At 32.8% G+C, this 27,329-nt stretch overlaps 1 protein-coding gene and 1 non-coding gene across 3 annotated transcripts in view; both read left to right on the top strand.

Moving 5' to 3' along the window:
• LRRIQ1 (leucine rich repeats and IQ motif containing 1) overlaps positions 1–27,329 on the top strand; it is a 195,245-nt gene that overhangs the window by 151,161 nt on the left and 16,755 nt on the right. For both annotated transcript variants that reach the window (XM_087868886.1, XM_045779594.2), the window contains 3 exons: positions 12,868–13,000; positions 15,502–15,562; positions 26,613–26,733. In XM_087868886.1, coding sequence (XP_087725012.1) covers positions 12,868–13,000; positions 15,502–15,562; positions 26,613–26,733 — 315 coding nt within the window. The remainder of the gene's footprint in view (positions 1–12,867; positions 13,001–15,501; positions 15,563–26,612; positions 26,734–27,329) is intronic.
• Positions 2,659–2,767, top strand: LOC123780969 (U6 spliceosomal RNA). Its single transcript, XR_006776562.1, has one exon. It is a non-coding gene; the product is annotated as a U6 spliceosomal RNA (small nuclear RNA).

Here is a 27,329-nt window from a genome sequence, read left to right as displayed (position 1 = left end):
AGAGTTTTATTATATCTTTCTTAGTAATTTATAGAACAAGCACTCAAAAAATCAGTAAGGACATGGTTTGATAAACCAATTTAATAACATTTGCTTGAAGAACATGTATAAAACACTCAACAACTGGAGGAAGCACATTACCTCAAGCACACACAGGACTTATGCTGGCCTTAAATCAGTTCTTAAAAATTACTTACGGATTGAAATCATGTGCGGTACGTTTTCTGAATATAATGCTAATAAACTATAAAGGAACAATACCAAAAATACTAATAATGATAGTACTAGTAATGATTCTAATAAACTAGAAATGAATGATAAATGAAGATAGCTAGATAATCTTTACTATCTTGGAAGTTAAGAAACATCTGAAAAATTCATAAGTCAAAAAATCATAAATATTTTAAAAAATAACTGAATAATAAAAAACTATATCATAGTATAAAAACAGTAGCCAATGAAAATTTTTTAAGTAAAACAATTCATCAATAAAGCTAAATTTTTTGAAAGAAATTTGATGAATTCCTGATAAGTCTGATTACAAAAATGAAAGAGAAAGCACAAATAACCAGTATCAGGAATGAAAATGAGGCAGGATGACAAATGATACAGACTAAAACTATAGTAGAGGAATATTGTGAACAACCCTATGCAGTACGTTTGAAAATCTGGAGAAAATGATCAGTTCCTAGAAAAATATGACACCAAAACTAGCCTTAACTCTAATCTTAAACCTAACATTATAGGCAAGTAACCAGGAACAGAAAAAATTTCAACCTGTGACAGTATATGTTTTAATTTTTAATTTTGTTAGTTAACATACAGTGCAATATTGGTTTCTGGGGTAGAATTCAGTGATTCATCACTTACATACAACATCCAGTGCTCATCACAACAAGTGCTCTCTTGAATACCTATGCACCACTCACCTCTCTTCATCCACCCTCAGTTTGTTCTCTATCATTAAAAGTCACTTATGGCTTGTTTCCCTCTCTCCCAAATGTCCATCGACTGATGAATGGATAAAGAAGATGTGATAGTATTTTTAAAATCATGTACCAAAGAATGTGTCTCACAAAAAAATGTGGAAGACCTTATCAGGAAAATTGTAAAACTCTATCAAGAGTGTTAAAGAAAAACTAAATAAATCTATGAATTGAAAGACTAAATTTCAAAGATTTAAATTGTTCCAAAATTAACAGTGGATGCTATGCAATCTTAATTAAGTCACAAGAGGTATTTATGGGCATTGACAAGCAGAATCTATAATTTGTATAGAAAGTCAAAATCTGCAAATAGCCAAGATACACTCAACAGGGTGAATAAATTGGGAGAACTCGTAAAACACCATAATTTATTATTAATAAACTCTTATTATTGAGCTGATGCAAATAAGACTGAATATATTGTGGTGTGGTATGGTATTGTATGGTATGGATGGTATGGTATAGCTGGGATGAGATGAGATAGGGTGGGGTGGTAGTAATTCTAAGATAGGGTAGGGTAGGTAAAGTAAAATAGTAGAGAAAATGATAACTAATAAAGGCATATATGCTTAATTGATATTATAAGACAGATTGTATTCTAAATCCGTGGGCAATAGGTAGACTTTTTAATAAATCTTACCTAAACAATCATCTGTATTAAAAAATTAATTATGTCCACATTAAAAACCTAAATATAAGAAGCAAAAATATAAGAGGATATGGAAGAATATAACATTGGATATGGAATTATTTCTTTAAAAATACTGGTCTCCTTGATAAATATATTTACATTAAAATTAAAAATCTCTATAAATCCAAAAATGTCTTAATAGTAGTGAAACAACAACCCATAGAGATGGAGAAGGTATTTGTCACACATATAACCAAAAAGGATCTCAGATCCTAATAAATAATTCCTAAAAATCATTAAAATACAAATAACTTAATAGAAAAAATAGACAAGAAGCTCTAAATATGTTAGAGGGTTTTTTAGAGGGAGAGAGAGAGAGACCCTCTAATTTTACACATGGTGGACTTGAAGATATGCATTTCATATGATCCTTCAATTACATTCCTAAATGCTTGCCCTATAGAAACTTGTACAAGGATAGACAAAGCAGTGTTTTTCTTAATAGTCCAAAACTGGAAACTGCCCATGTGTCTGACAACAATGGAATGGATAAACTCTTAATACATCCATACAGTGGAATATATTATGGTGCTGAAAAATAATGAACTGCATCTGTACACAGCAACATAGATGAATCTCACAAACAATATTGAACAAATGAACCAAGAGATACCTACAGAATTGTAGCAAGCAAAGTTTGCTTACTACATAGGTAGGAGAAATTATAAAGGAAATCAAGAAAGTCAAGGTTATAAAATTTAGCATAGTGGTTATCCCTAAAAGAAGAGACTTTTGAGGAGGACTTCTCATGTGCAAGCTGTGTTCTATTTTTTTTAATGATCAGAGGTCACATGGAATATGTGTTTATATTTGTATTTATATAATAATTTCAAACAATGTATGCATAATTTATATAATATATAATCTTTACATATATTTATAATTACTAATAAATCTTGAAATTGTAAACACCTGCTATATGCGATATTCTGTATACATTTACATATCACAACAAAATAAAAATGATAAAAAGAGCTTTTTGTGCTCACTTGGCAACACATATACTAAAATTGGAATGATATAGAGAAACTTATCATGGCCCTGCACAATGACGAAATGCAGATTATGTCATAAAGTGTCCCCTATTTTGCTTTCCTTTCTAATGTTGATGAATGACAAAACTATGTCTTTGATAAGCAAAGTGACTTGACCAATTGAAGTCCCTTTCAGCTCAAACCTCACCCCCAGTTTCCTCTCAAAAAAAAAAAAAATCTTCCCCAAATCAATATTTATATGAGTAGTTTAAAGCCAAAAATTAATTTTGTAGGGAAGACTGGTAATGCCTATCTTGACTTTTCCTCACTAGAGTATAAATAGATCAATAATACTTTTACCTATCTTTTCAATTAAAAATGAAATCAATGAATGGAGGCCCTGATTCATTTACAAATGAACTTCCGCTACATAAAATAAAAATCTCTTTCTAGACAAAATATAATGAAAGATAAAAATTCTGAACTAATAAAGTATACACTTAGAAAACTCTAAAATATTCAGTCTATGGAGATACTTGTCTAAGTGATTACCTATGGAAAACAGTAAGTTTGGGACCAGGATTATTAGTCTCTAATACGTTTGTCATTCAAGTTGTGAAAGAGGGGCACCTGAGTGGCTCAGTCCCTTAAGTGTTCAACTCTTGATTTCAGCTCAGGTCATGATCTCAGGGTTGTGAGACTGAGCCTGGAGTTGGGCTCCATGCTGGTTGTGGAACCTGCTTAAGATTTTCTCTCTCTCTCTCTCCCCCCCCTGCCCCTCCCTACACTCTCTCTCTCTTTCAACCTCTCTCTCTCTCTCTTTCTCTAAAAAACAATTGTGAAAGAAAATTATTTTTACTTATATTTACTAGTTTTTTATAATGCAAGCAATATTTTAATATATATTCAATATTTTATGTGATGTTAGCTCTGTCTCTAACAGAAGTATATCTTTATTCTTATTTGATAGGTAGAGAAATCATCAGAGGCAGAAATTAATAGTCAATGAGAAATGCATTATGAATGAATAAACATATGTAAGATAGGTATTTCTGTTTTATAGCTATAAAAAAACAATGACTACAATGATACAAAAAATGTTTAATTGGATCCATCAAGCCTCTATCATTAGTGTATCAATATAATACCACTTACTGACTTCTTTTGAAATAAAACTAGTAAAGGAAATCAGCATATATTTGGCCCACAATTAATACATATACATAAATAAGTAGAATTAATGATGTCTTTTTACCAGAGCAGAAGCTTTTATATGTGGCAAGAACCTGAAGTCCAACTATATAAACAAACAAACAAACAAACAAACAAACAAAAAACAGGTGGCAGTAATATTTATATGGCCACTATGACTATGTTATTTTGAAAGCCAACCTACTTACATCATCAGCCTCTCCATTATTCTATTGGGTGGGCCCTAGTTTGGATGACCTACTATATTAACACTCCCGGAGGGAGTCTCAGTTGGATAGGGGAATATTTTCCAAGAGTAATTAAATTGGGAGAGTGAAACAGGAGAGAATCATGTCAATGGAACTTCTTTCATGGTTATTACTGAGCAATTGCTAAAAATTATGTGAAATAACTTGAAATCAATTAGGACTGTGTATCCTTGTTATCTTTTGGAAATTAACTTTTCTTTATTAAAGACACACTAAAATCCTCATATATTATGAAATAAAATACATTTTAAAAAAATACCTGTTATAGATTTAGAATTCTTTGAACAAAGACTTCCTGGACTCCCCCAGAAAATTGTTCTGTCTAGTTTTGTGGTTAATCCTGGGATCCTTCCAGTGACCCCCTGGAACCTTGATTTAGAGACTCTTACAGATAGCCCTACCTCCAGGATAGCTAAGTCTTGGCCCGTGGCAACTGAGATAGCATTAAGGCTATGCATAATAGAGTTCATTTAACTTAAAAAAATAGCAAAATGGCTAGAGTTATTAAATCCTTAATATATGTTAGCCATTATATATGTTCTGTTACTTTATATTACTATATACATTTTAGGAGGAAAAAAACTGAGGCAAAGAGAAGGTAGATGATTTGCCTAATATTACACAGTTGGTAAGTGAAAAAACCAACTTATTACGTGCAAGATAGATGCTAGGCAGATAGATGACTAAGGTGTACACTCTCCAATACAGACTGAATTAATTTATCCTAGAATTAATTTATCATATGTCACAATTCCAGAGCCTCTTCCAGGGAAAAATTAAGTGGTGTGCCAGATTCATCGGAAATGTAGAAAGCAATCTTAGACAATGGCTCCCGGGTAGTTCTAAAAATAATATCCTGTTAACACTTATTATAACTTAGAAATGGGTAAATCTGCCAATGCCATGACAGTGAAGGATCAGTATTACTGGATTTTCCTTTTACCTCAGTTTCCAATACAGCTTGGCATAGCACTGTTACTGATCCTGTCATTTAAAACTTTTACATTTTGTTTATCCTGGATTTTTGCATTAGTTTTTATTTTAAAATATTACATTAAAATATTATTTACCTTGATTACTGAGATTTTGGTCACCACCTTAAATTTTGTGCCTAAAGTAAAATATTTCATTTGCCCCACTTGACTTACCCTAGTCCCGGCCCTGGTTAACAGCAAACATGGAGACACATTATACATTAATATGACTATACGTATGACTATATGACTTTAACAACCTGCAATTTTCTTGACTTATGTGGCTCTCACAGAAGAATCTAAAGAACCCACTCTTTATGTAGTATTTGGTGCTCCCCTACAAAGATAGTAAGGGGATTAAATTCAACGGACCAATACGAATGGCAAAACATATCCTTTCAAGTAGAATTATATATAATTTGAGTACAGAAGACTTGTTATAATTGATTAATAAGCACAACTACATTGACTTTGTGAAAGAATGTTTCTGTTATTCCAGAGGGATTCACTTAAATATACCAATTCTATAATATTGAAAATTGTATCTGCAAAATCTGTAGATTTTAAAAGACAATTTAGTAACTAACTTCTCCTTTGCTTTCCTGAGGGTCATTCATATACTTTATGTATCACCCAACCCCCAAATTTTGAGAATTAATTTAAATGTCAGAAACGAGCAAGTATTTTTCATTCTAGTGCTTTTTTTTTTTTAGCCTCCCTACCATAAAATATAGTGAAATATGTAAAGGAGTGATTAGCGCTGCAGTTAGCCTTTGACCCTTACATACAGCTTTGGCTCTATTCCCAAAATTTCTGTTTTTAAAGTTTTGCAACAACAATCCTCTTCTTTATTCATGAAGTCATTTTCCTTAGTGATCAATTACATATATATTTAAATATATTTTAAAAGAATAGGAATGTTGCTTGTCACACACAAATGGATCTTAGAGAGTTATTGGTTTCATGCCAATGCCATCAACTTACCAGCAACAGATTGGATTGGTTAAGGAAGAAGCCATAAACACCCTATCAACAAGTATTTATACAGATGTTAATGAATTTAAAATTCTGTTAGTGTAACATTAATGCCAAACTCCAATTTTATTTGTGCTTTATTTGTGAGGTATAATGCAATAACTTCTTTTAATAAACATGTACAGACCACTTATACTTTAAAATGGAAACATATTTTTAGTGTTTCCAGCATGAGATACATAGAATCAGCCATTCATCAAGGTTACCAAAACTGTTTCCATTGAACATAGCATTTTGCTCGTCACACAGCTATGTCTTCCAAAAGCTTTTGGTAAAGAGATGAGCTCATCTCTATCCGTGAAACCAAGAATACGTTTTTATTACATTACTAAGAAAGGCCATTAAGGGAAAAGAAAATAGTCATGGGAAAGTTGCCATATGTATTTAAAATATAAATAATTAGCTTTTTGTGTGTGTCCCAAATGATAATTGAATCTTAATCTCCCTCTGTGTAGGATATTTATGCTACACTGAAAATTTAGAAAACATTTATGTGAAGCATATGGGTTTAATGAACACTTATTTTATTTTTCATGAAGAAAAAAATAATATTTCCACTAATTTCAAAAGAGACCTCATCTCTTTCAGTGAACTTCTTAAAGCCTAACTGCTTTCCTCTAGGATTGTGTACACTGTGGACATTTTAAAAGTAGCATTATATGATGGAATAGTCATCATATTGGTTGTCAATTTTATTCCAAGCTAGTTATGACTTTCGGAGCTAAAGTTTCTATTATAATGATTAAGTTAATTATGTATAAGAATGTATTACATTACACTGACCGACCATTAATCAACTATGGCAATTATTCCATTATTTCACAAATGTTTTTTGAGCACCATCCTACTGTGTACCCCTTAAAGAGCTTATATATAATAGGCAACACTGACACATGAATAGGAAAATAAAATATAATATAATAAATGTTACCATGGAATCTCTGTAGGAACCTTTAGAGGGCATCTCCAAATTAATTTGAGTAAGGAATGCAGTGTTGGAAAATCAAGGACTTACCCCAAAGAATGTAATTTCTAAACTGTCATGTTATGAAGACATGAAGCAAAAAACACTGTTGGGTAATCTGAAGCATAGGCCTATAGGCAAAAGAGACCATTTTGGATAATTCTAATATATCTGAGTGACTGAGGCAAGAACCTAACAGACATGTCTAAAGGTACATGCATGGCTTATATGCCATGCCAAAAAAAAAAAAATAATGAACATTATCCAAAAGCTACGGAGAACCAAGAGTTTAACCTATGAAGCAGTATAATTAGATTTGTATTTTAGCAAGGCCGTTTGCACTATGGAGGTATGTACATGGAAGTAAGACGAAAGGAAAAAAAAACAAAACAAAAACAACAACAAACAGACCAAAACAAAACAAAAAACCCAAAAAACAGTGAGAGGGCTCTTACAGTAATTCAGAAAAAATGATGGTAGCCTGACATTAAATAGTGGCAACAGGAATCCAGAAAATTTGAGATTGAGAAGAATTTAGGAGGTAAAATATGCCATTGAAGGGTGAGGATGAATACTGGTTCAGTATAAGACTCTGGTTTCTGACTTATACATTGACAATGGTGGTAGCATTATGGGACCTTGGAAACGTAGGATAATACCTGAGTTCAGCTTTTTTACATACTGAGTTTAAATTATCTGTGGGATGTCTAAGTGGCAAAGCTTTGGATGGATACATGTTTCAAAAGAACATAATGAAGAACTTGAATGAATATCCTATACAGGAAAAGTATAGCCTAAGGGTAAATGGGGCCAGGATCGAACCCTAGAAAAGAATCCTGAGATTAGAAGAGATGGCAAGGAAAGAGGAGCCCTTGAAGGCAACTGGGGTTTAGACAAAAGGTCAGAGAAAAAACAAGGAAAGTGTAATGAAACAAAATCCAAAGGAAATAAGACTTTAAGAAGGAAGGAGTGGATAATAATATATAATAATATTATAGAGGAGTTAGTAAGGTGATAACTTTGAAAAGTCCCCCAAATTTAGCAATATTAGTGATCTTGGTGTGAACAGTTCCAGTGAAATGGTGTGAAGAAGGCATCTTGCAGTGAGCTGAAACATGAATTATAATAAATGGTCTTGTCTACCATTTCAAGAAGTTTATCTGATTAGGAAAGGAGAGAGAAGAGTAGCTTCTAGAAGGGAAGGTAAAAGCCATTTTTGACAGGTACTGGAACTACAGAAGAAAAGAAAATACTGATGGATAAGAGATCCTAGATTATATGAAAGGGTTGGGATCCAGAGCAGAGTTGAAAGCACTGTGCTTAGGAGAAGGGGTGCCTCTTCCACCGTGATAGGTCAGAAAGGTACCTTTGCACTTACATTACCACATACAAGCCTGCTCACTCCTGTTCAAAATGGAGCCTGAAGTAAAATGGGTAGTGAGATAAAAAGGAGGAACCAGTTATTAGTGACATACCCAGCAGGGAGACTAGATCTAGTTTCTGATTACATGTTGGTACTGTAAGGCATGAGCAGCCAAGACTGACTCCAGAGTACCTGATCTGGATGACTTGGGAATTCAGGAGGCAAAACAGACTTAGTAGGATGATGATGGTAAAAATAAGTTGGGATTCTGAAGTTCAGCTGGATATGAGAACAGGAATAAAATAGAGGCTGGCAATACTTAGTCCTCTAGGCTGCCAGTTCCATGAGGTAATACACAATGTCTATCTGGTTGACTATCATCAGAAGACAGCACAGTGCCAGGCAAAGAGTGGGGCTGGGGTGGGGGTCCTAGATACTTGTAGAATGAGGAACGCATCTAAAGGAATCTGTAAAGAAGCATGAAACGGAGCACTCGAAGTCTGGTGTTTCAATGTCCTGCCGAAAAGAGAGTTTTAAGACAAAAGAAATGGCCTGTGTAGTTGAATTCAGCAGGGAGGTCAATTAAGACGAAATAAATGTGTTTGTTAGATTAAGACAGTTATTAGTAAGGACAATTTCAATTGCAATAAATTAAGGTGGGAATGGAAAGTGAAGAAATAGAAACAAGAAGTAGACTTCTCTTAAAAGAATTTTGTTACCCAGTATCTTTTTGTGTGAAAGGGAAAATACTAAAAGAGTATAGAATTTGTCCCTGAAAACTTATATCTTATTTTATATGAGTTTATTGAATTGGGAGATGTGAACCTATAAATTATGAGGGGAAAATGACTTGTAGTTTAGAAGATATTTAGCAAATAAATTTCTATGCCTAGAGAGAAAGTTGCTCCTTTTGGAAGTAGAATAGAAACTAAAATCAAGCAATAGGCAAGAGAAAATATTTGCACCAGTGATAATGGATAAACAATTATGAATGGTCAATTAAAAACAGAAAGGGAAATACTAGGATCCAGCAGAACTGGGGAGAACAAGAAAGTATTTTACACTATTTGATTTATAATTAATAAGTAATCATGGAATAACATTCATTCTCACTAGCAGTAAAAATGTATAAATTAAGGCCACATTAGACAATAGTTTTGTCATATTATCAAGAACTTTAAAATATTTAATATCCCAGTGTTGCCCAAGGACTCAGTGAAATGAAAAATCTCATATATTCTATGGTAAATTGGTGAAAGCTTTTACAACTATTTGATAATATAGATTATATCGAGTTTCTCAAAATATTTATAGTTTTAGAGATGTTATCTTTAATTCCACCTGAAAAACAGATCAATTAAATAGATAATTAGAAACCTATCATGTAACAAGTTGGTACATCATAGTGTATAACCATCAATATTGTGTTTAGGATGAGATATCCATTACATAGACTGCGTTTGTTATAGTACTAACAGAAAAGTAGGATGTATAGAATACACACAATTTTATGTAAACAAAAAACGAAAAAAATCGATTAAAAAAAGAACTACAAGGAAATGCCTTAAAAATATTATCCAGTGGTTATCTTTGGATAGTGGGATTTTTGTGGATTTTCTTTCCTTTTTTTCTTTTTGACTTTGTACTTTTCTATATTTTCTAAATTTTCTATAATAAGAATATTCCTTTTATAATAAAAAAATTAACAATTTGTTTAAATAAAATTACTCAAAGTTGTGTTTTGAAGAAAAGAAGCATACATAGGCAGCAGTAACTAGGGGATCGCAGGAATCAAAGGAAAGACCTTTTTTCCTTAGGTTATGATTCCAGAAATTCATGAAACAAGACCCAGAAAAATAGGAAAGGACAGTAAGTAAAGCATTTTGAGTTCTGCAGGTAGAATGGTGCCTCTTCTACAACTGAAAGATTTTATAGACAGCCTGACTAATGACAAGCATCCATTAAGTAATGCAAATCACCATTATTCTTTCTCTGTGAGATGCTAAAAACAGAACTTGTACAAGTTGAAAAGAGTTAATCTTATTTTCCTCTTCTCAGTGGCAGTAGGAATCCTGAAATAGTTTAGCCAAAACAACCAATTTCTTCAGTATGTAAATTGCAGTATCTTCAAGTACATCCAGCCAACTTCGCCAATATGCTTGTTCTGTTTATTACACTGAGCACACGCCAATCTACCAATCTATGCCTTAGGGTTAAAATGGTTAATATGAACTGGACCCTTATAGTGAAATCTCTCATCTTTAGTCAGGAATTATTGTTTAGAACCTTAGCTGAATTCTGATGTAAAACCACTTAAGGTTTATGGAGTGTTATTGTAGAGTTGAGGAAAACTTTCCAAAATGAGTACCGTAAAAAGTGACTATTGCAAGTATTTGTCTTTATTTTAAAAAACAGAAAGACACAGATAATTTTTATTTTTAGCTAAAAGTATCGTTGTTACAAAAGGATTCTGTACATATCAAGAGTAGATAAGTTTCTAACTATGGGCTCAGTTGGTTATCAGTGGTCACTGAGTCCTCACTTTTTTCTGTCACTGCACTTATGGGTCCAACATCTGGTCTGGTCAACCAAGAAAGGTGGATAAAATGCTTGGGACCCTGCTAGAGAAAAAACGTAATGCTGTGCAGTAACTGGAAGTGGCAACGCCAAAGGTTCCCTTTGTTTGAGTTTCTCTTACAGTTTCTGTAACCTCTTCAGCCACTTACCAGAGCGGTGTCTGCTCATGGATTCAATGGTCAGCCCTTGCATGTGAAGTAATTGTTCCTCCAATATAGCAAATATGGAGGGGTTGGCTTAAGCTCAGGATGCAAAAGATGTGGCCATTTTCGAAACATGAGGTGGCATGAGAAGCAACAGCAAGTTAAATTTGCTAAGTAACATGGAGTCTAGAGAAATAAACATGCTGATTTTTAGCTTTTCTAAGAACTGGCTACAGTATCTCTGAACTAGAGTCATTTTACTAATTTCAGCAGGAACTTTTAAGGAAAAAAAGACACGGTAGATGTATCAACCCCAACATACTCACAATGACAAATGCTAAGCTTGTATGTACATGTATGACTGTGTGTGGCACATGCACTAAGCGTTCGAAGCGTGCCTTGCACCATGCTTCATTTGTTTTCCAAACAACTTGCAAATACACGGTGACTTTTCTGTGTACAAAGACCTATAGTGAAAGAATTAATAAATTAACATATAAAATATTAGGTTTTAAATTATAGGATTCTTGGGGCGCCTGGGTGGCACAGCGGTTAAGCGCCTGCCTTCAGCTCAGGGCGTGATCCCGGCGTTATAGGATCGAGCCCCACATCAGGCTCTTTAGCTATGAGCCTGCTTCTTCCTCTCCCGCTCCCCCTGCTTGTGTTCCCTCTCTCGCTGGCTGTCTCTATCTCTGTCAAATAAATAAATAAAATCTTTAAAAAATAAATAAATAAATAAATAAATAAATAAATAAATAAATAAATTATAGGATTCTTGTTAGTTTGATTACCATGAGTTAGTTTTCAAGAGGTACCTTTCTCTGGTGTACTGTCAGTTAATCCTACAAAGCTAGTAAGTCCCTAAACACGATAATGGCTCCAAAAAAGATCTAGTCCATGGAGAAAGGCTCTATAACAACAGATCTTTGGTATAATTCTGAAATGCTGTTATAGTAGTAACATCTACAGAGTTTTTAAAAAAACACACAAATGTATAAATTTTACATTTAAATATAAGGGTTGGATTTTTAATTTTCTTTTTTCTTTTTCTTTACTCTTTTCTTTTTGTTACCTTGTATTCTTACCTTGTATAATTTCTCCCCTTGCATATTTCCCATATCCATTTATATTATGCTTCCTCACCTCCTTTTTTGAAATAACTACTCTCGCGTTAGCACAGTTTCCCTAAACCTTATACAATTATATTCCTAGCTTGAAATATTGTATTAACTAACACAGACCAAGCTTAGTTTTATATACAAAATTAAAGCTCTGTTTCGAATACCCTCAATATAATTTATGAATTCTATGTATGTATAAGGTGTGTAAGAACAATCGGACTTTAAAATAAGCCTGAAAAGACATCATAGTGGACAGATATTCTTTTTATACTAGAATTCTACTACCTACCAAAAATAATTCTTTGAATTTTTAATTTAAAAACTAAAAAAGCAAGTCCTATAAGATGTTGGCTGCATTGAAACATTTTCTTTATTTTTCAAAATAGATGAGTTTGAAACTAAAGCAGGAAAATTACTTAATCTGTAAGTAGCTGACATTTTTCTTACAGGTGATTGAGCTCCCATGAATTAGTCTTTTTTTTTTCCTTTCTTTTGATAAAATTGTTTGCCTAGACTGAACTACTTGGCCAAAATTTGATCTCTTTAAATAACAAGTAAAATTTCTATATTTTTCATCAGGTAAGGAAGAAAAACTTATCTACAAGGATGCCACTGCAAATGAAAAATTAGAAAGGAGTAAAGAATACACATACCAATGGCTTCACACACAGGTTGGGATTCATGAAACAACTAATTCCAGAAATATGAAATGGTGAGGTCATTTCCTTTAAATTAGATTTTTGTATTGTAAACACATCTTGAAAAGTGAAACCTAGATTAATTGTGCTAAAACAAACATGACTTTATAGCCAAAGGCCAATACACCCGTTGCCAGGTTATAAAAGACCTCTTCTATAGAATAGATTTAATCACTCTTTATATTTTTTAACTTAAAACGTTTGAGAAGTCTATTTCTGTAATGCTTAAAACCAACAGATGAACCACACAAATGATTCTACTTTATAAAGTAAAATAAATGGTATCCATTAGTTGTTTGTAAATATCATATGTATTATGGAGGTTATATTTTATTTTGTGTCGTTGCAATCATTTATGTTTGGCAGTTAAAATTATAATTCAACACTGTGCTGCCGCTTTACCAGTCATGTAACTAATTTCAAACGATGTCTCCATGCTTCAGTTTCCTCTCCTTTATAGTGAGATGATAATATCTTATCTATCTATCTCACAAGATAGAGGTGTTTGCTATGGCCACCATAACCAAATACCATAGACTGTGTGGCTTTAACAGCAGAAATTTATTTTCTCACAGTTCTGGAGGCTACAAGTTCAAGATCAAGGAGTTAGCACGTTTGGTTTCTTTGGAGGTCTGTCTTCATGGTTTGCAGAGGGCCACCTTCTCACTGTGCCCTCACACAATCATCCTTCCACCTCTGCTGTCTGTGTTTCAATCTCCTGTTCTTATAAGGACACTGGTTATATTGGATTAGAGCCCACCCATATGACCTTGTTTTACTTTAATTACCTCTTTTAAGGCTCTATCTCCAAATACATCACATTATGAGGTGTTTAGAGTTAGGACTTCAACATATCAATTCGGATGAAACAAAATTCAGCCCGTAGCAATGTGGTATAAAGCTTATATATATGCATAACCACTGAACCAAAGTTTTAGAGAAATAGAAGTCTAGAAATAATATTTTTGACATAAATTTTCAGGACTTTCATTTTAGCTACATTTATCCACAAAATAATAAAAAATAAAAATAAGAAAATAATTTAAAAATGCTATTATAAACACTTACTAAATAGGTAAATAAATATTGAATTCTTAATGTAGATGATGCTTTGGAGCTGTTTCCAGGCATTCTATAAAATATAACCTCCAATACATATGATATAATGTAATAACTATTTAAATGACTAGCAAATAATATCCTACAATTATGAAGGTTAAAACTTAATTTAGAAGCAAGTTAAGGGGCGCCTGGGTGGCACAGCGGTTAAGCGTCTGCCTTCGGCTCAGGGCGTGATCCCAGCGTTACGGGATCGAGTCCCACATCAGGCTCCTCCGCTATGAGCCTGCTTCTTCCTCTCCCACTCCCCCTGCTTGTGTTCCCTCTCTCGCTGGCTGTCTCTATCCTGTCGAATAAATAAATAAAATCTTAAAAAAAAAAAAAAAAGAAGCAAGTTAAAATATGTAAAAAATGAACTCTCTTTTTATAATATATATAAACTGAAACTTTCCTATGTGGTCAATTCTATCCATGTAATTCCTTTAAAAATATGGAAAAGGAAGTGAAGAATGAAATTGAAATTAAGACAATATTTTATAATCTGGATTATTTTGTCCTATTTCATTGTGAGCAAAGAAAATAGGAAGAAAGCAATCAGCATTTGGGAACTTTTTTATTTTACTAAGTATTCTAATTAATACAAGCACCATGTCTTTTACGTTGGTATCAATCAATTTAGTGTAATTCATAGGATGACATCCTTAGAACTATAAACAAATATAATGCAACCCATAGTTTACCATTTATCTTAACCAGATATAAGAGGTCTTGTTCAGAGATTTAAAAGTATTAGGATAGATAATGTGAAAAATATAAGCAAATTGCTTCAGGATGTATTCTAGATATACTTAAACCTTTAATAATATCCCTTACTCCTAAATAAGTTATAAGTAAACATATGGCACAACAGGCAATTCTTCATGCACTTTCTCTTTTGAAAAACATATAAAGGAATAAGTATTTCAAGAAAAATTATTTTCAAGAACAGAAGTTCTGGAAAAGCCAAATGTCAGTATTTTAGTTTTAAACAGAAATTAATGGTGAGCATTAGTATAATGCTTTAACACACTATAGATATTTTAAAAATAGAAAGCTTTGCTTTTCTCATAAGACAGTAAGATATCTAAGTAAACGTAAATAAAATATTTATATGTTCTGTAATTTATTAACTATCATTGATACTTTCAAATTTTTGCTCTTTATATATTTCTGTTTAGCAAAGAAGAGTGGCATTAAAATGTTATTTAGAAATTTAAATTTTATGTCAAAGTGAATTTTCAAATGACTGTGGAAACATGTAAATTTGTATATATCTTGCCTATACTCTAATTTAATAAAACTATTATTTCCATTCTGTTGATTGCTAATTTCTCCCAAATTTTTCACTGCACATTTCTTTCATAGTCTTCCTCTATATTTATATAATAATATAATTTTTGTTTTTGTCACTATGCAGCAATCACTTCTTGCCTGAGTTAGATCAAGATGTACTTAATGGTGGAAGAGTTCAGCTTGTGGTAAGAAATGTGTTTAAAGTTACAGAAAAATGTTGTACATCCTCAGTAAATGGCACTTTAAAATATGTCCATAATTAGTATAAATTATAAAAATATCACAACTCTATCTACTAGGGGTAATATCAAAATACTATATATTAAAATAATAACCTGTAATAGTAACATGTTTTCTTCACTTGTAATATAACTTTAAAATCTGATATTACTTTAAAATATTGATTCTATATGGTACATTTAAAAATATTAACATGCTACCATATTTAAAATAACATGACTCTGCACAGGAATTGCATAATGAACTTATTTACTTGAATATTTTAAAAGTATTTTAAGGATATTTAAGTATTTAAGTATTAAATTATTAAGTATTATATTATATTAAGTATTAAGTATTTATCCTTTTAAATATTTAAAAGGATACAGAGGGAAATATACTCTCACAAGTTAGAAAATCAAAGCAGATAAAAATTAACAAGCAACTGTGAACTCAACCACTCTAAGTAATAAAGTGTAAATTATTGGAGCACTGTATGTGCATTGCTAAAGTCATTGTACTATATGCTATTAGAAGGAAGACTATGTTAACAGAAGGAGAATGGCCAATGTGGAATCTAGAGAAATGGAGCCCACAAAACAAGAAATTTTCAGTGTGTTTCCAGAAATTTCCAGAGAATAGGGTACCCTAACCAACGACAGAAGTGTGTGGCCTCCTTGGCAGGTGAAAATGGACGCCTCAAGTGACCCTAACTTTATGACACCTTCCATTTATATCAACCAATTAAACTCCTTGCTCAGATTCTACATTCACCAAGAAAACATTATAATTTAGCTTGCCAAGTAGAATTTAGCATAAAAAGATAATGCACTTTCTAATGCATCTAGTATGATGGTATCCAGAGCAATTATATTCATGATTCTCATGAACAATTCATTCAAGGAGTTTCCTCGAAAAGGAGCAAAATAGGGGCAATAGCTAAAATTAGCGTGTTTATGAAAATATTTATAGAATCTATGCATAGGTTTGAAATAATCATTAAGCAATTATTTCCTTGCATTTTAATACAAACTCATCTGGCAGAGTGGCATGTAGATTGCCCTAGGAAAATTGATACTTCAAGGTATTAACACCATGCATATTACTAACAATTGCACACAGAGTGTTGAGTTGCCACTTTGAAGCAAGAACGGGGAATATAAAAGTCCCAAGGAATGCCAGGATAAAGAAACTGATATTAACATCGAATGATTATACTTCCAAAAATGAATGAAAACAAACTGGGCAGATTTCAGATTGAAATGGTTCTATATGAGGGGCACCTGGGTGACTCAGTCGTTTAAGCATCTGACTCTTGATCTCAGGGTCATGAGTTCAAACCCCACACTGGGCTTTATGTTGTGCATGGAGCCTACTTAAAGAAAAAAAAGTTCTATGAAATTAATGCTCTGACATTAATCATCTTCTTCTGTATCCCACTATATTATACTATATTCAAATATATGACAAATGCATAGCAATGATAAATGCTTTTTTGATATCGAAGAGGTACAGGTGAATACAAAAACAAAGTAAATGGTAGTAGAACAGAAATACATTTTTTTGTTTTTTTGTAAATGGAGATAGGAGAAGGGATTAAGGACTTATGTCAAAAAGATACTGGACTAATTGAATGTTCAGAGTAGAAATCTTCCAGAGTCTTGAGAACGTGTTGGGAAACTAGAGGCAGATAATTGCATAACTGGGACCAGGCCATAACTGAAAGTAAAATTAAAAAAAAAAAAAAAAGCCTTCAACTGCTGTCACTTTTCCTCCAAGACATAAGGAAAACACCCATAATAAAAGGATAGAAAATTATGAAACAGAAATGATCAAATTTTAATTAGAACCATTATGACTATGCAAATAAGCCTACCACAAATTCTGTCTATATAAAATATTACCATTGAAATAAACTATGGACTGAACACCATAAAAAAGAGACATAGTGAATTGAAGGATTATCTACAAAGGAATAATAATTATATTGGCAGCTGACATTATAGCAGAAACAATGCATACCAAAAGAGAGTGGAATTACTTCTTCATAATATAGATATAAATATTATCCAGAATACTCTTCACTAACCTTCAAGAATAAGAATAAGATATAATAAAACATTCGAATTCTGGGTTTTGAAGAAGCTAATAGATAACATCTCTGTCTTCCAAATAAGATTGAAGTATTCTGTGTGGCAGACAAGAATGAGAAAAACGAAAATAAGACATCATTTTACTTATTTCTAAATATATATCAGAAGACATGCCATAGATCCAGACAATTATATTGCGAATTAAATTTATCCCCCAAAACTCCAGGATTTTTCTGCAGAAAACAACCCTAGTTCAGGTTCTCCAGGAAACATGTTCTGAGATTCTTATATTTGAGTGCAGGACATTTGTTGGAGAAGGCTTTCAGAAACAACTCCTTTGAGGGGTGAAAGAAGCATAATTGAGCAGAGGGAAAAGGTAAAATGTAATAGAGTTGCAGCAGAGGAAGTGAGCTTCAGTGGTGTGAAGGCCCTTCCAAGTTGTCCCAGCTTGAGGCAAGAGGGGCAGGCTCTTACGCTCCTGCATCTCCACAGAAGGGGGTGTGGTGGACAAGGCAGCCATCTTCAGCTAAGGACAGTTTCTGAAGAGGTATTCAGCTAAGAGCCGCACTTTCTCAGCAGCTGGGAGAATCTGACTCAGTTGTTTAAAGTGATCTGAGTGGCATATGGTAATATGCACTATACTCAGTAAGTTTATTGTTCATAGGTGCAACAATTTAGCATGTAAAATGTGTCATCCGTCTCCAAATAAATCTATAAAGTAAAACCAATTCCAACCACAATTATAGCTGCTTTTTTAGGAACCTGAAAAATCTCATTCTAGAATGTGTATTGATGAATAAGAACCCAATATTATATAAGTCAGCTTTGAAAAAGAAGAGCCAACTTGCATCATAAGATACAAAGTCTTAGTATAAAACTAAACTTTGTGGTGCAGACAAATAGACCAATGGATATGAATAGTTTGTTCGGAAATAGACCTGTGACTATATTGGAATATGATATATAACAAAGATGGGAAAGATCAAATTGTTTGGTAAATAGAATTCAGTAAACTAGCATTGAAAAGCAGAGCTGTATATAACCCATACACACTGTAATAATCAAATGGAATTTAGAAAGTTTAAAGACTCAAATGTGAAATGCAAAGTTATAAAATTGATCAAATAAAATAATTGAGAATATATTTGCAACTTAACAGTAAAGAAATACTCTCTTAAAAGATACAAATAATACAAACTACATGGCAAAAAAATTTTTTATTGACTTGACTGTTTTAAATTAAATATTACTTCCTATGAAGGATTTTATAGAAAAGGTGAACAGACAGATTACAGACATAACAATAGCTTAATATCAGAATATAAAAAGAACTTCTGCAAATAAATAATATAAGGTCAGGTAACATAATGAAAAAGAAATATAAATACAATAGAAAAAAAACATACATAGGCAGTTTACGGGGATTATGACTAATGCATAAGTGCATATAAAGAGATGCTCATTTACATAAAATAGAGAAATAAAAATTAAAACTAAGAAGTTGCATGACTCTCCTCATCAGAATGGAAAAAAATTAGAAAATTGGATAATCCAAAGTGCTATCAATAATGTGGAAACACTGATGTACGGCTGATGAAAGTAAAAGCTAGTACAGTCATTCTGGAAAGAAATCTGTCAGAATTTATTAAAGTAGGTCTTTGTATGCCTTATCATGTATTAGCAACAAACTTTAATTAAAAATATTCTACTCACCACAATGTAAAAAAAGAAACATATTTAAGGGTAATGTTAACATTAAGATGTGCAAGGCTCCTATAATGATAACTATCAAATACTGATTTAAAAAAATCAAGAGATATATCATACTCATGAGTAGAAAGACTCAAATTGTAAGATGTCAATTCTCAATGATCTATAAATTCGATAGACCCATAGAAAGCTTTGTAGTAGAAATGGACAAATTTTAAAATGCATATGGAAATACAAAAGATCTAGAATAGTCAATACAATCTTGAAAAAAGGACTCACACTACCTGATCTCAGGAATTGCTATAAAGCCCCAGTAAATATGACTACATGTTATGTGCAGAAAGATAGAAAAATCAATTAGTGGAAAATAATACAGAGTACAGAGAATACTACACTTATAAGGTTAGTTGATTTTCCTTAAAGTTTCTAAAACAATTAAAAGAGGAAAAGAATAATTTTTTTCTCAAGTAGTGCTGGACTACTGTATACAGGGAAAAAAGTGAATCTTGATTCCTTCTTTACATCTTAAAAATGAATTTGAGATGAATTATGAGACTAAATGTAACTGCTAAAATTACAAAATTTTTCAAAGAAAGAAGCAAGACAATTTCAAAAACCTGGAGAAGGCAAAGATTTTTTTAGATAGAACACAAAAAGCATAAACCATGAAATATAAATTGTATGTCAAATTTATTTTTTTTATTTTTTTTTTTTAAAGATTTTATTTATTTATTTGACAGAGATAGAGACAGCCAGCGAGAGAGGGAACACACGCAGGGGGAGTGGGAGAGGAAGAAGCAGGCTCATAGCGGAGCCTGATGTGGGGCTCGATCCCAGAACGCTGGGATCACGCCCTGAGCCGAAGGCAGACGCTTTAACCGCTGTGCCACCCAGGCGCCCCTGTATGTCAAATTTAAAGCATTTGTACTTAGACATAATTCAGAAAATAAGAAGAAATGAAAAGTAAAATCACATCCTGGGAGAAAAATTTGTATTGTCTTTTTGTCTTTCTCTCCCCCTCCTTCTCCTTCTTTCTCCGTCCCACCTCCCACTCTCTGCCCTCCACAGTCCTCTGCATGCAAACAACCCCTCCCCCACATATACATATCTTTTTTTTTAATAAAAATTTTTTATTATGTTATGTCAGTCACCATACAGTACATCCCAAGTTTTTGATGTAAAGTTCCATGATTCATTACTTGCGTATAACACCCAATGCACTATGCAATACGTATCACATATACATATCTAATAAAGTCTTTTAGCCAGAATATATAGAAAAAAACTCCCACAATCAATAATATAAAGACAAATACCTCAAGTTATTTAAAAATGGTGAAGTTTTGAGAGACTTCACAAAGGAAAATATTTGAATGGTTAATATGCACACTAATTTAAATTAAAACAACAATGAAACAAGTAGAACAATGAGATATGGAACTAGATATGGAACAACTAGAACTCTCATGTATTACTGGTATAGTGAAAATGATAAAACCATTTAGGAAAATAGGCACTTTATAAAGTTATAGGTACTCCTACTCTATGACCCATTAATTCTACTCCTATATGTTTACTGAAAGGAAATGGAAACACATGTCTTCATAAAAACCTGTATGAAAATTACATAGCAGTTCTATTGATAAAAACCAAAAACAAACAAAAAAGCAAACGACATAAATGTTTATCAACAGCAGAATGGATAAACTGTGGTATATCCTTACAATGGCATGCCTATTCAGAAATGAAAAGAAATGAGCTCCTGATACATACAGCAACATAAGTGAATTCCAAAAACAATAGAGTGAGTGAAAATACTGTATGATTGTATTTATATTAAGTTCAAGAGCAGAGAAAACTAACTTCTCCATGGTGAAAGAAATCAGAACAGTTGTTGCTTCTGAGGATAAATTACTGGAAAGAGGTACAAGGGAGCCATTTGCTAGTTATATTTGTCAGGGGGCACTAGAGAAACAGAATCAGTAGGAGACCCGTAGCTGTATTTATCTATATCTAATATATAAAATATTATATAAAATCTCTTTATATTGATATATAGAACCTAGAATAGCCAGTGCAATCTTTTTTTTTTTTTTAAAGCTTTTATTTATTTATTTGACAGAGATAGAGACAGCCAGCGAGAGAGGGAACACAAGCAGGGGGAGTGGGAGAGGAAGAAGCAGGCTCATAGTGGAGGAGCCTGACATGGGGCTTGATCCCATAACGCCAGGATCACGCCCTGAGCCGAAGGCAGACGCCTAACGGCTGTGCCACCCAGGCGCCCCAGCCAGTGCAATCTTGAAAAACAATAGTAAGAAGAGTCATACTACCTGATTTCAAGACTTTAAGGTTTGGCCTGAAACCTACACCATTGGCCCTCTGGTCTATTTATCTATCCATAGAATAGAGAGAGAGGTGTGTGTGTGTGTGTGTGTGTGTGTGTGTGTGTGTGTATAAAGAGATTTTATAGATAGATTTATTATAAGAAATTGTGTATTATTTATTATGAGGAATTGGCTCATTTGATTATGGAGGCTAAGAAGTCCAACAATCTGCAAGCTGGAGACCCAGGAGACCCTGGAGACCCTGGTGGTGTAGTTCCAGTCTGACTCTGAAACTCTGAGAACCAGGAGAACCAATGGTATAGGTTCTAGTCTAAGGCTAAATGCCTGATAACCAAGACAGCTAACAGTGTAAGATCCAGTCCAAGCCTGAAGGCCTGAGAACTGGAAGTGCCGATTGTGTAAGTTTCAGTCTTAAGACAGGAGAAGACCTATGTTCCAGCTTCATCTGTCAAGCAGAGAGCATGAATTCTCCCTTCTTCCACCTTTTTGTTCTATTTAGGCCCTCAGAGAGGGCAATCTGGTATAATTAGTCTGCCGATTCACATGCTAATCTCACCAGAAACACCCCCAAAGACACACCCAGAAATAATGTTTAACCAAATATCTCAGTACCCTGTGGCCCAATCAAGTCAACACATACAATGAACCATCACAGTAGTCATCTGTAAAAAATAACTAAATTGGACACTGTAATTAGCAAATGAACAAAGGGCTTGAGTAGATACTTCACCTAAGAGACTATCCAGATAGAAATAAGCACATGAAAAGATGTTAAACATTATTAATCACTAGGAAAATTGTTAAAGCCACCATATAATATCACTATGCACCCATTAGAGTGATTGAAATAAAATACTGACAATACTAAGTGCTGACAAATATGTGGCACAACTGGATTTCTCATACATTTGCTGAGAATGTACAGCCACTTGAAAAAAACCATTGATTTCTTATAAAGTTGAATACACACTTATATGACTCAACAATTCTGCTCCTGGGCATTTTTCTTAGAGAAATAAACTTATGTTCATTCACAAACCTATACACAAATGCTCACAGTAGTTTTATTTGTAATAACCAGAAGTTGGAAACAAGTCCAATCTTATTCAGTGATCGAAAGGATAAACAAACAGTGGCACATATGAATGGACATATAATAAAAAGGAATAAAAAGCAACAAACTAGAACAAACCCCTGATATCTATAAAGATTTTGATGGATCTTAAGAACATTATACTGAGTAAAAGAAGACAATCTGAAAAGGTTACATACTATCTGATTTCATTTACATAACATTCATACAATATAATTATAGTGATGGAGAACATGAGTGGTTGTCAGTGATTAGATTAGGAAGAGGGATATGACTAAAATGAGAGAAAGGGAGTTTATTTGGGAAAATGGAATAGTTCTATATCCTGGTTGTGGTGCTATTACATGAATTTATATGTATGATAAAATGCCATAGAAGTATAAACAAACCAAAAACATAGTGCATGTGAAAACTAGTGAAGTCTTAATCAGGTCTGTGGCTTACTGATGGTACTGCACCAACGTAAATTTCCTGGTTTTATGAATCACACTTTGATTATATATCACTGGGCAAGTGGGCTGGAAGTTATACAGGGAACTCTCAGTACCAGTTTTTGCGACTTCTATAGAAATTTTAAGTTACTTCAAAATAAAAATGTTGAAAATGATTGAATTTCATGCTTAAGTTTTATGCATTTCATTGATGTAAATTATAGCTCTATAAAACATTTAAAGTGCCTTCCATGCTCACATATGTTATATAATGGGGCCTCTGCCTTATTATATTATATTATATTATATTATATTATATTATATTATATTATATTATATTATGCAATGATGATAACATATTATAAACTGAGGGGCAAAATGAATGAATTAAATCTAGATCTCCCAAATATAATGCACAGTGAAAATAGCAAGTTGTGGAAAAGAGGCAGCACTTATATTAATTTTGAAAATAATATTTTAACATTTTTTGAATACTCTTACAAAATAGCTTATAAATGAACTTTGCTTTATAAATTTTATTTCTCTTTTAAAAAACCTAGATAATAACGAAATAGGTTTTTATTTTTATGTGTGCTATTTAGGATGGCTTAACTTCTGAAATTTTATAAATAAAGTGTTTAATAAAATCTTATTTATGAAAAAAGCAGAAGAGGAATTCCCTGTTCTTTATTAAATGACAGAGATTCTGTATTTTTAATTAGTTTGCATGGGTTGGAGGTGAATCAGGATCCAGATGCTTAGAAGTCATGTTCAAAAATTCATGCTCCTCATTTCACTATGAAAATATGGGGGAATCATTGAACACTACATCAAAAACTAATGATGTACTATATGTTGGCTAATTGAACATAATTTAAAAAAAAAATATGGGGAGGGAAATATTACAAACTTTGCAGGTGGGATCCACAAATGTGACCAGTTCAGAAAACAAAGATATATGAAAATTTTGCAAAATTACTATTTAATAAATATTTGCTATTAAATTGCACGTAAGAATATTCTTATCTAACATTGTCTCAAAACTGCTCACTGTGGTATAACCATACAAAATGTTTAATATCACAATGCTTTAGAATTAAACATACATTTTTTACAAAGATTTTATTTATTTATTGACAGAGAGAGAGAGAGCACAAGCAGGTGGAGGGGCAGGCAGAGGGAGTTGGAGAAGTAGGCTCCCCGCTGAGCAGGGAGCCTGATGCGGGACTCAATCCCAGGACCCTGGGATCATGACCTGAGCCAAAGGCAGATGCTTAACCAGCTGAGCCTCCCAGATGCCCCTAAACATACATTTTTTTTGTAGAATAGTGTTAAAAGTATGGTCAGTCATATTCAGTTTTTAAATATATCCATTTTGCACGATATAGAAAAAAACAAAGAGAAATCATAAAGAAAATTCATCTTAGCAGTAAAAGGAAGAATAGTATTCAATTTGAAAGCCAGTGCTTTCAGAAATAGTGGTGGAGTACTAGTGCATATGTGGCTGTGTCAGATCCCCTACTGACCTATAACTAACCCCTTTATAAAACGTCTAGATTTGCATTTAAGCTGCCAGGTGGCACCATTGTGAAATTGTTTATTCCTGTTAAGTTTCACTTCTAAATTTGATTCCCTGTAATAATCTGGCCTACTTAGTAACTGATATTAATTACTTTCTACTTCAGAAGAAACAACCTTTTGGGTGTCAATGGTTAGATGATAATGAAATTTTTGGAAGGCATGCTTCACAAATATTTTCTTGATGTGTAGGTATCATCATATTTGGAAGAGACCAGGATTTCTACTTTTAAGTAGATGTAATGAAATTGTATCCTCAAACTGAAGCAAATAAAACCTGATTTTAAGATCTTGAGTCTTGTAGATAAAGCCTCTTTAGCTAGCAGGAGGGTCACTGTGTTGTTAACATGTTTTTCCTTGTTTTGTAACTGATCTCACCAACACTGTAGTATTTCTTTGGTATTTCCCCCTTATTCTTGACTGGTTCTTCTTAAGTCTTAGGATTGATGGAGCTATTCTAATGAAGATAATAGATATGTGTTTTTGTACACTAATTGAAATAAAGTTCGGAAAGAATGTATAACTTTTTTCATACGAATTACAAGTATAAATTGGAAGCCAATTGTTATTTATTTCACTTTTAAACTGTTTTCTACTGAGGTCTTTTGACAATACAATTGTATCACTTAGCTAGGTACATCAAAAAGTGACTGACATAGAATGGTTTCTATTTTGAATTCAGCAATAGCAAACTTGTTTACTTAACAATGAGAAGTTCATGCCTGTGACAGTGGGAAGAATTTGGGAAGGGGAATGTAAAGGAGAAGGGTAAAGATCTGAACTTGGAAGAGAATGATCTTTAGATTCTGTTTTCGTGAGATTTTGTAGCCCATCATGTAGGGATAGCTTTTTAAGCACAGTGAAGGTCTTATGGCTTTATTTTGCTCTACTTAAATTTTTCTCACATCGAACATTAGGACAGTGCTTTCTCACAGGAGTTCAAGCATCCTGTGGTTTGGGTTAAATCCCAGTTATTTTGAGGCTGCTTTGCTTTCCTTCATGGCATTTACCCTTACTTCAGGGTTGAATCCTGATAAATTGGTACTTAATGATATAAAGCATTATGTAAAATAATATATTGTAAGCAAGAAGTGATTCTTTCAACTGTTAAGTTCAGTCCAAGGTAGTAATAAAAGTTCAGATGGTAATTTTAGATGTGATAAATTATTTAATCCTATGTCCTTAAAATAATATATCTTGAAATTTCTATATATTTACCATCACCCTTAAATTAGACTTAATGTATAATATCTTTATATTAAAATGGTTTTAATGAGAAGGTAGAGATCTTTTGTGACTTGGTAGTATACAAATGCGGGATGAAAGACACTTTGAGGGACATTGTTGAGAAGCCTAATACTTATAGCTGGTAAAATATAAATATTGCAGAAAATAATCCAATATGACATTTCTAACATTCAATTAAGAATTAAATAATATACTTGGTAAATAAGTGATGTTAAGCTATTTAAAGTTTCATCAGTTGCCTTTAAGATTGATTTTCATCAAAATTACTGTACTAAAATGTTTTCTTTTGTTGTACAGACTCAAATAGCAAACCTCAATTTTAAAATCGGCTCTTATTTGCAAAAAATGCTTTGACATAGTGCATTTGTTCTGCCTGGGCAGCAGTAAAGGATTGTGGTATCATTTTGAAGAAGGTTGTTTGACAGAGCCTGTTTGTTTATTTGGGGTAATGTGAGCTGCATTCAGAAAATGCCATATTTTGTTTCATGATTGTATACATTCTCTCCCATTGCTCCCAGGCAAGACTTGTAAGCAGAGAAGACACGGATTTAGACCTTTTTTCCATGACCAGTGGAAGTGCTTTGTCTGTGAAGAAAGAAAAAAAAAATCAGGCACACAGACACTCAGCGGGATCTTCAAGTAAGTTGTGGTTTCCTTCAGAATTAATTTAGAAATCGCAAACGAATTGATGGAACATAAGGCCAACAAGCATTCTTTTATAGATAAGGGGTAGGATGCCAGCAACCAGAACTGCCTGAAGTGTGTATTTGAATTTTTTCTTTCTTTAAATGTCTTCTTTTGATATAAACCAAATTAAATTATTTACAAAATTAACAGCAACAATTTTTATTTTAATTATATTCTGTGACTCAGTGCTGTACTCCCCCACCAGCCATGAATTATATTGAATTATATGATCATTCTAAAGGAACTTTTTTGGCTAATTGTAAAAAGTTGGATTTATATATCAAAGTAGTGTATTTTGGCCTCTTGTCATCAACTTAATTGATGTTGTAGGTAACCTTAACCTTTAAAAGAAACTTTTTAAAATAGCAGATTTTAGATAATAATACTATACTGTCAAGACCCTGCTTTAAAAACTATTTCTGCTGAATAGATGACAGTTTATATTTATTATGACTTTTTACACTTATAAACTTGTCACACACATCTATTATCTTTAATATGATTTTAACAAGAATTGCATTGTGGTTATAAACCCTGAAAAAAATAAA

Source organism: Ursus americanus, chromosome 17, assembly GCF_024610735.1.
Source record: "Ursus americanus isolate L20-20 chromosome 17, mUrsAme1.1.p, whole genome shotgun sequence".
In the NCBI taxonomy this organism is placed as follows: domain Eukaryota; kingdom Metazoa; phylum Chordata; class Mammalia; order Carnivora; family Ursidae; genus Ursus; species Ursus americanus.
Note: the sequence above shows the minus strand (reverse complement) of the source record. Positions and strands in the feature narration are given on the sequence as shown.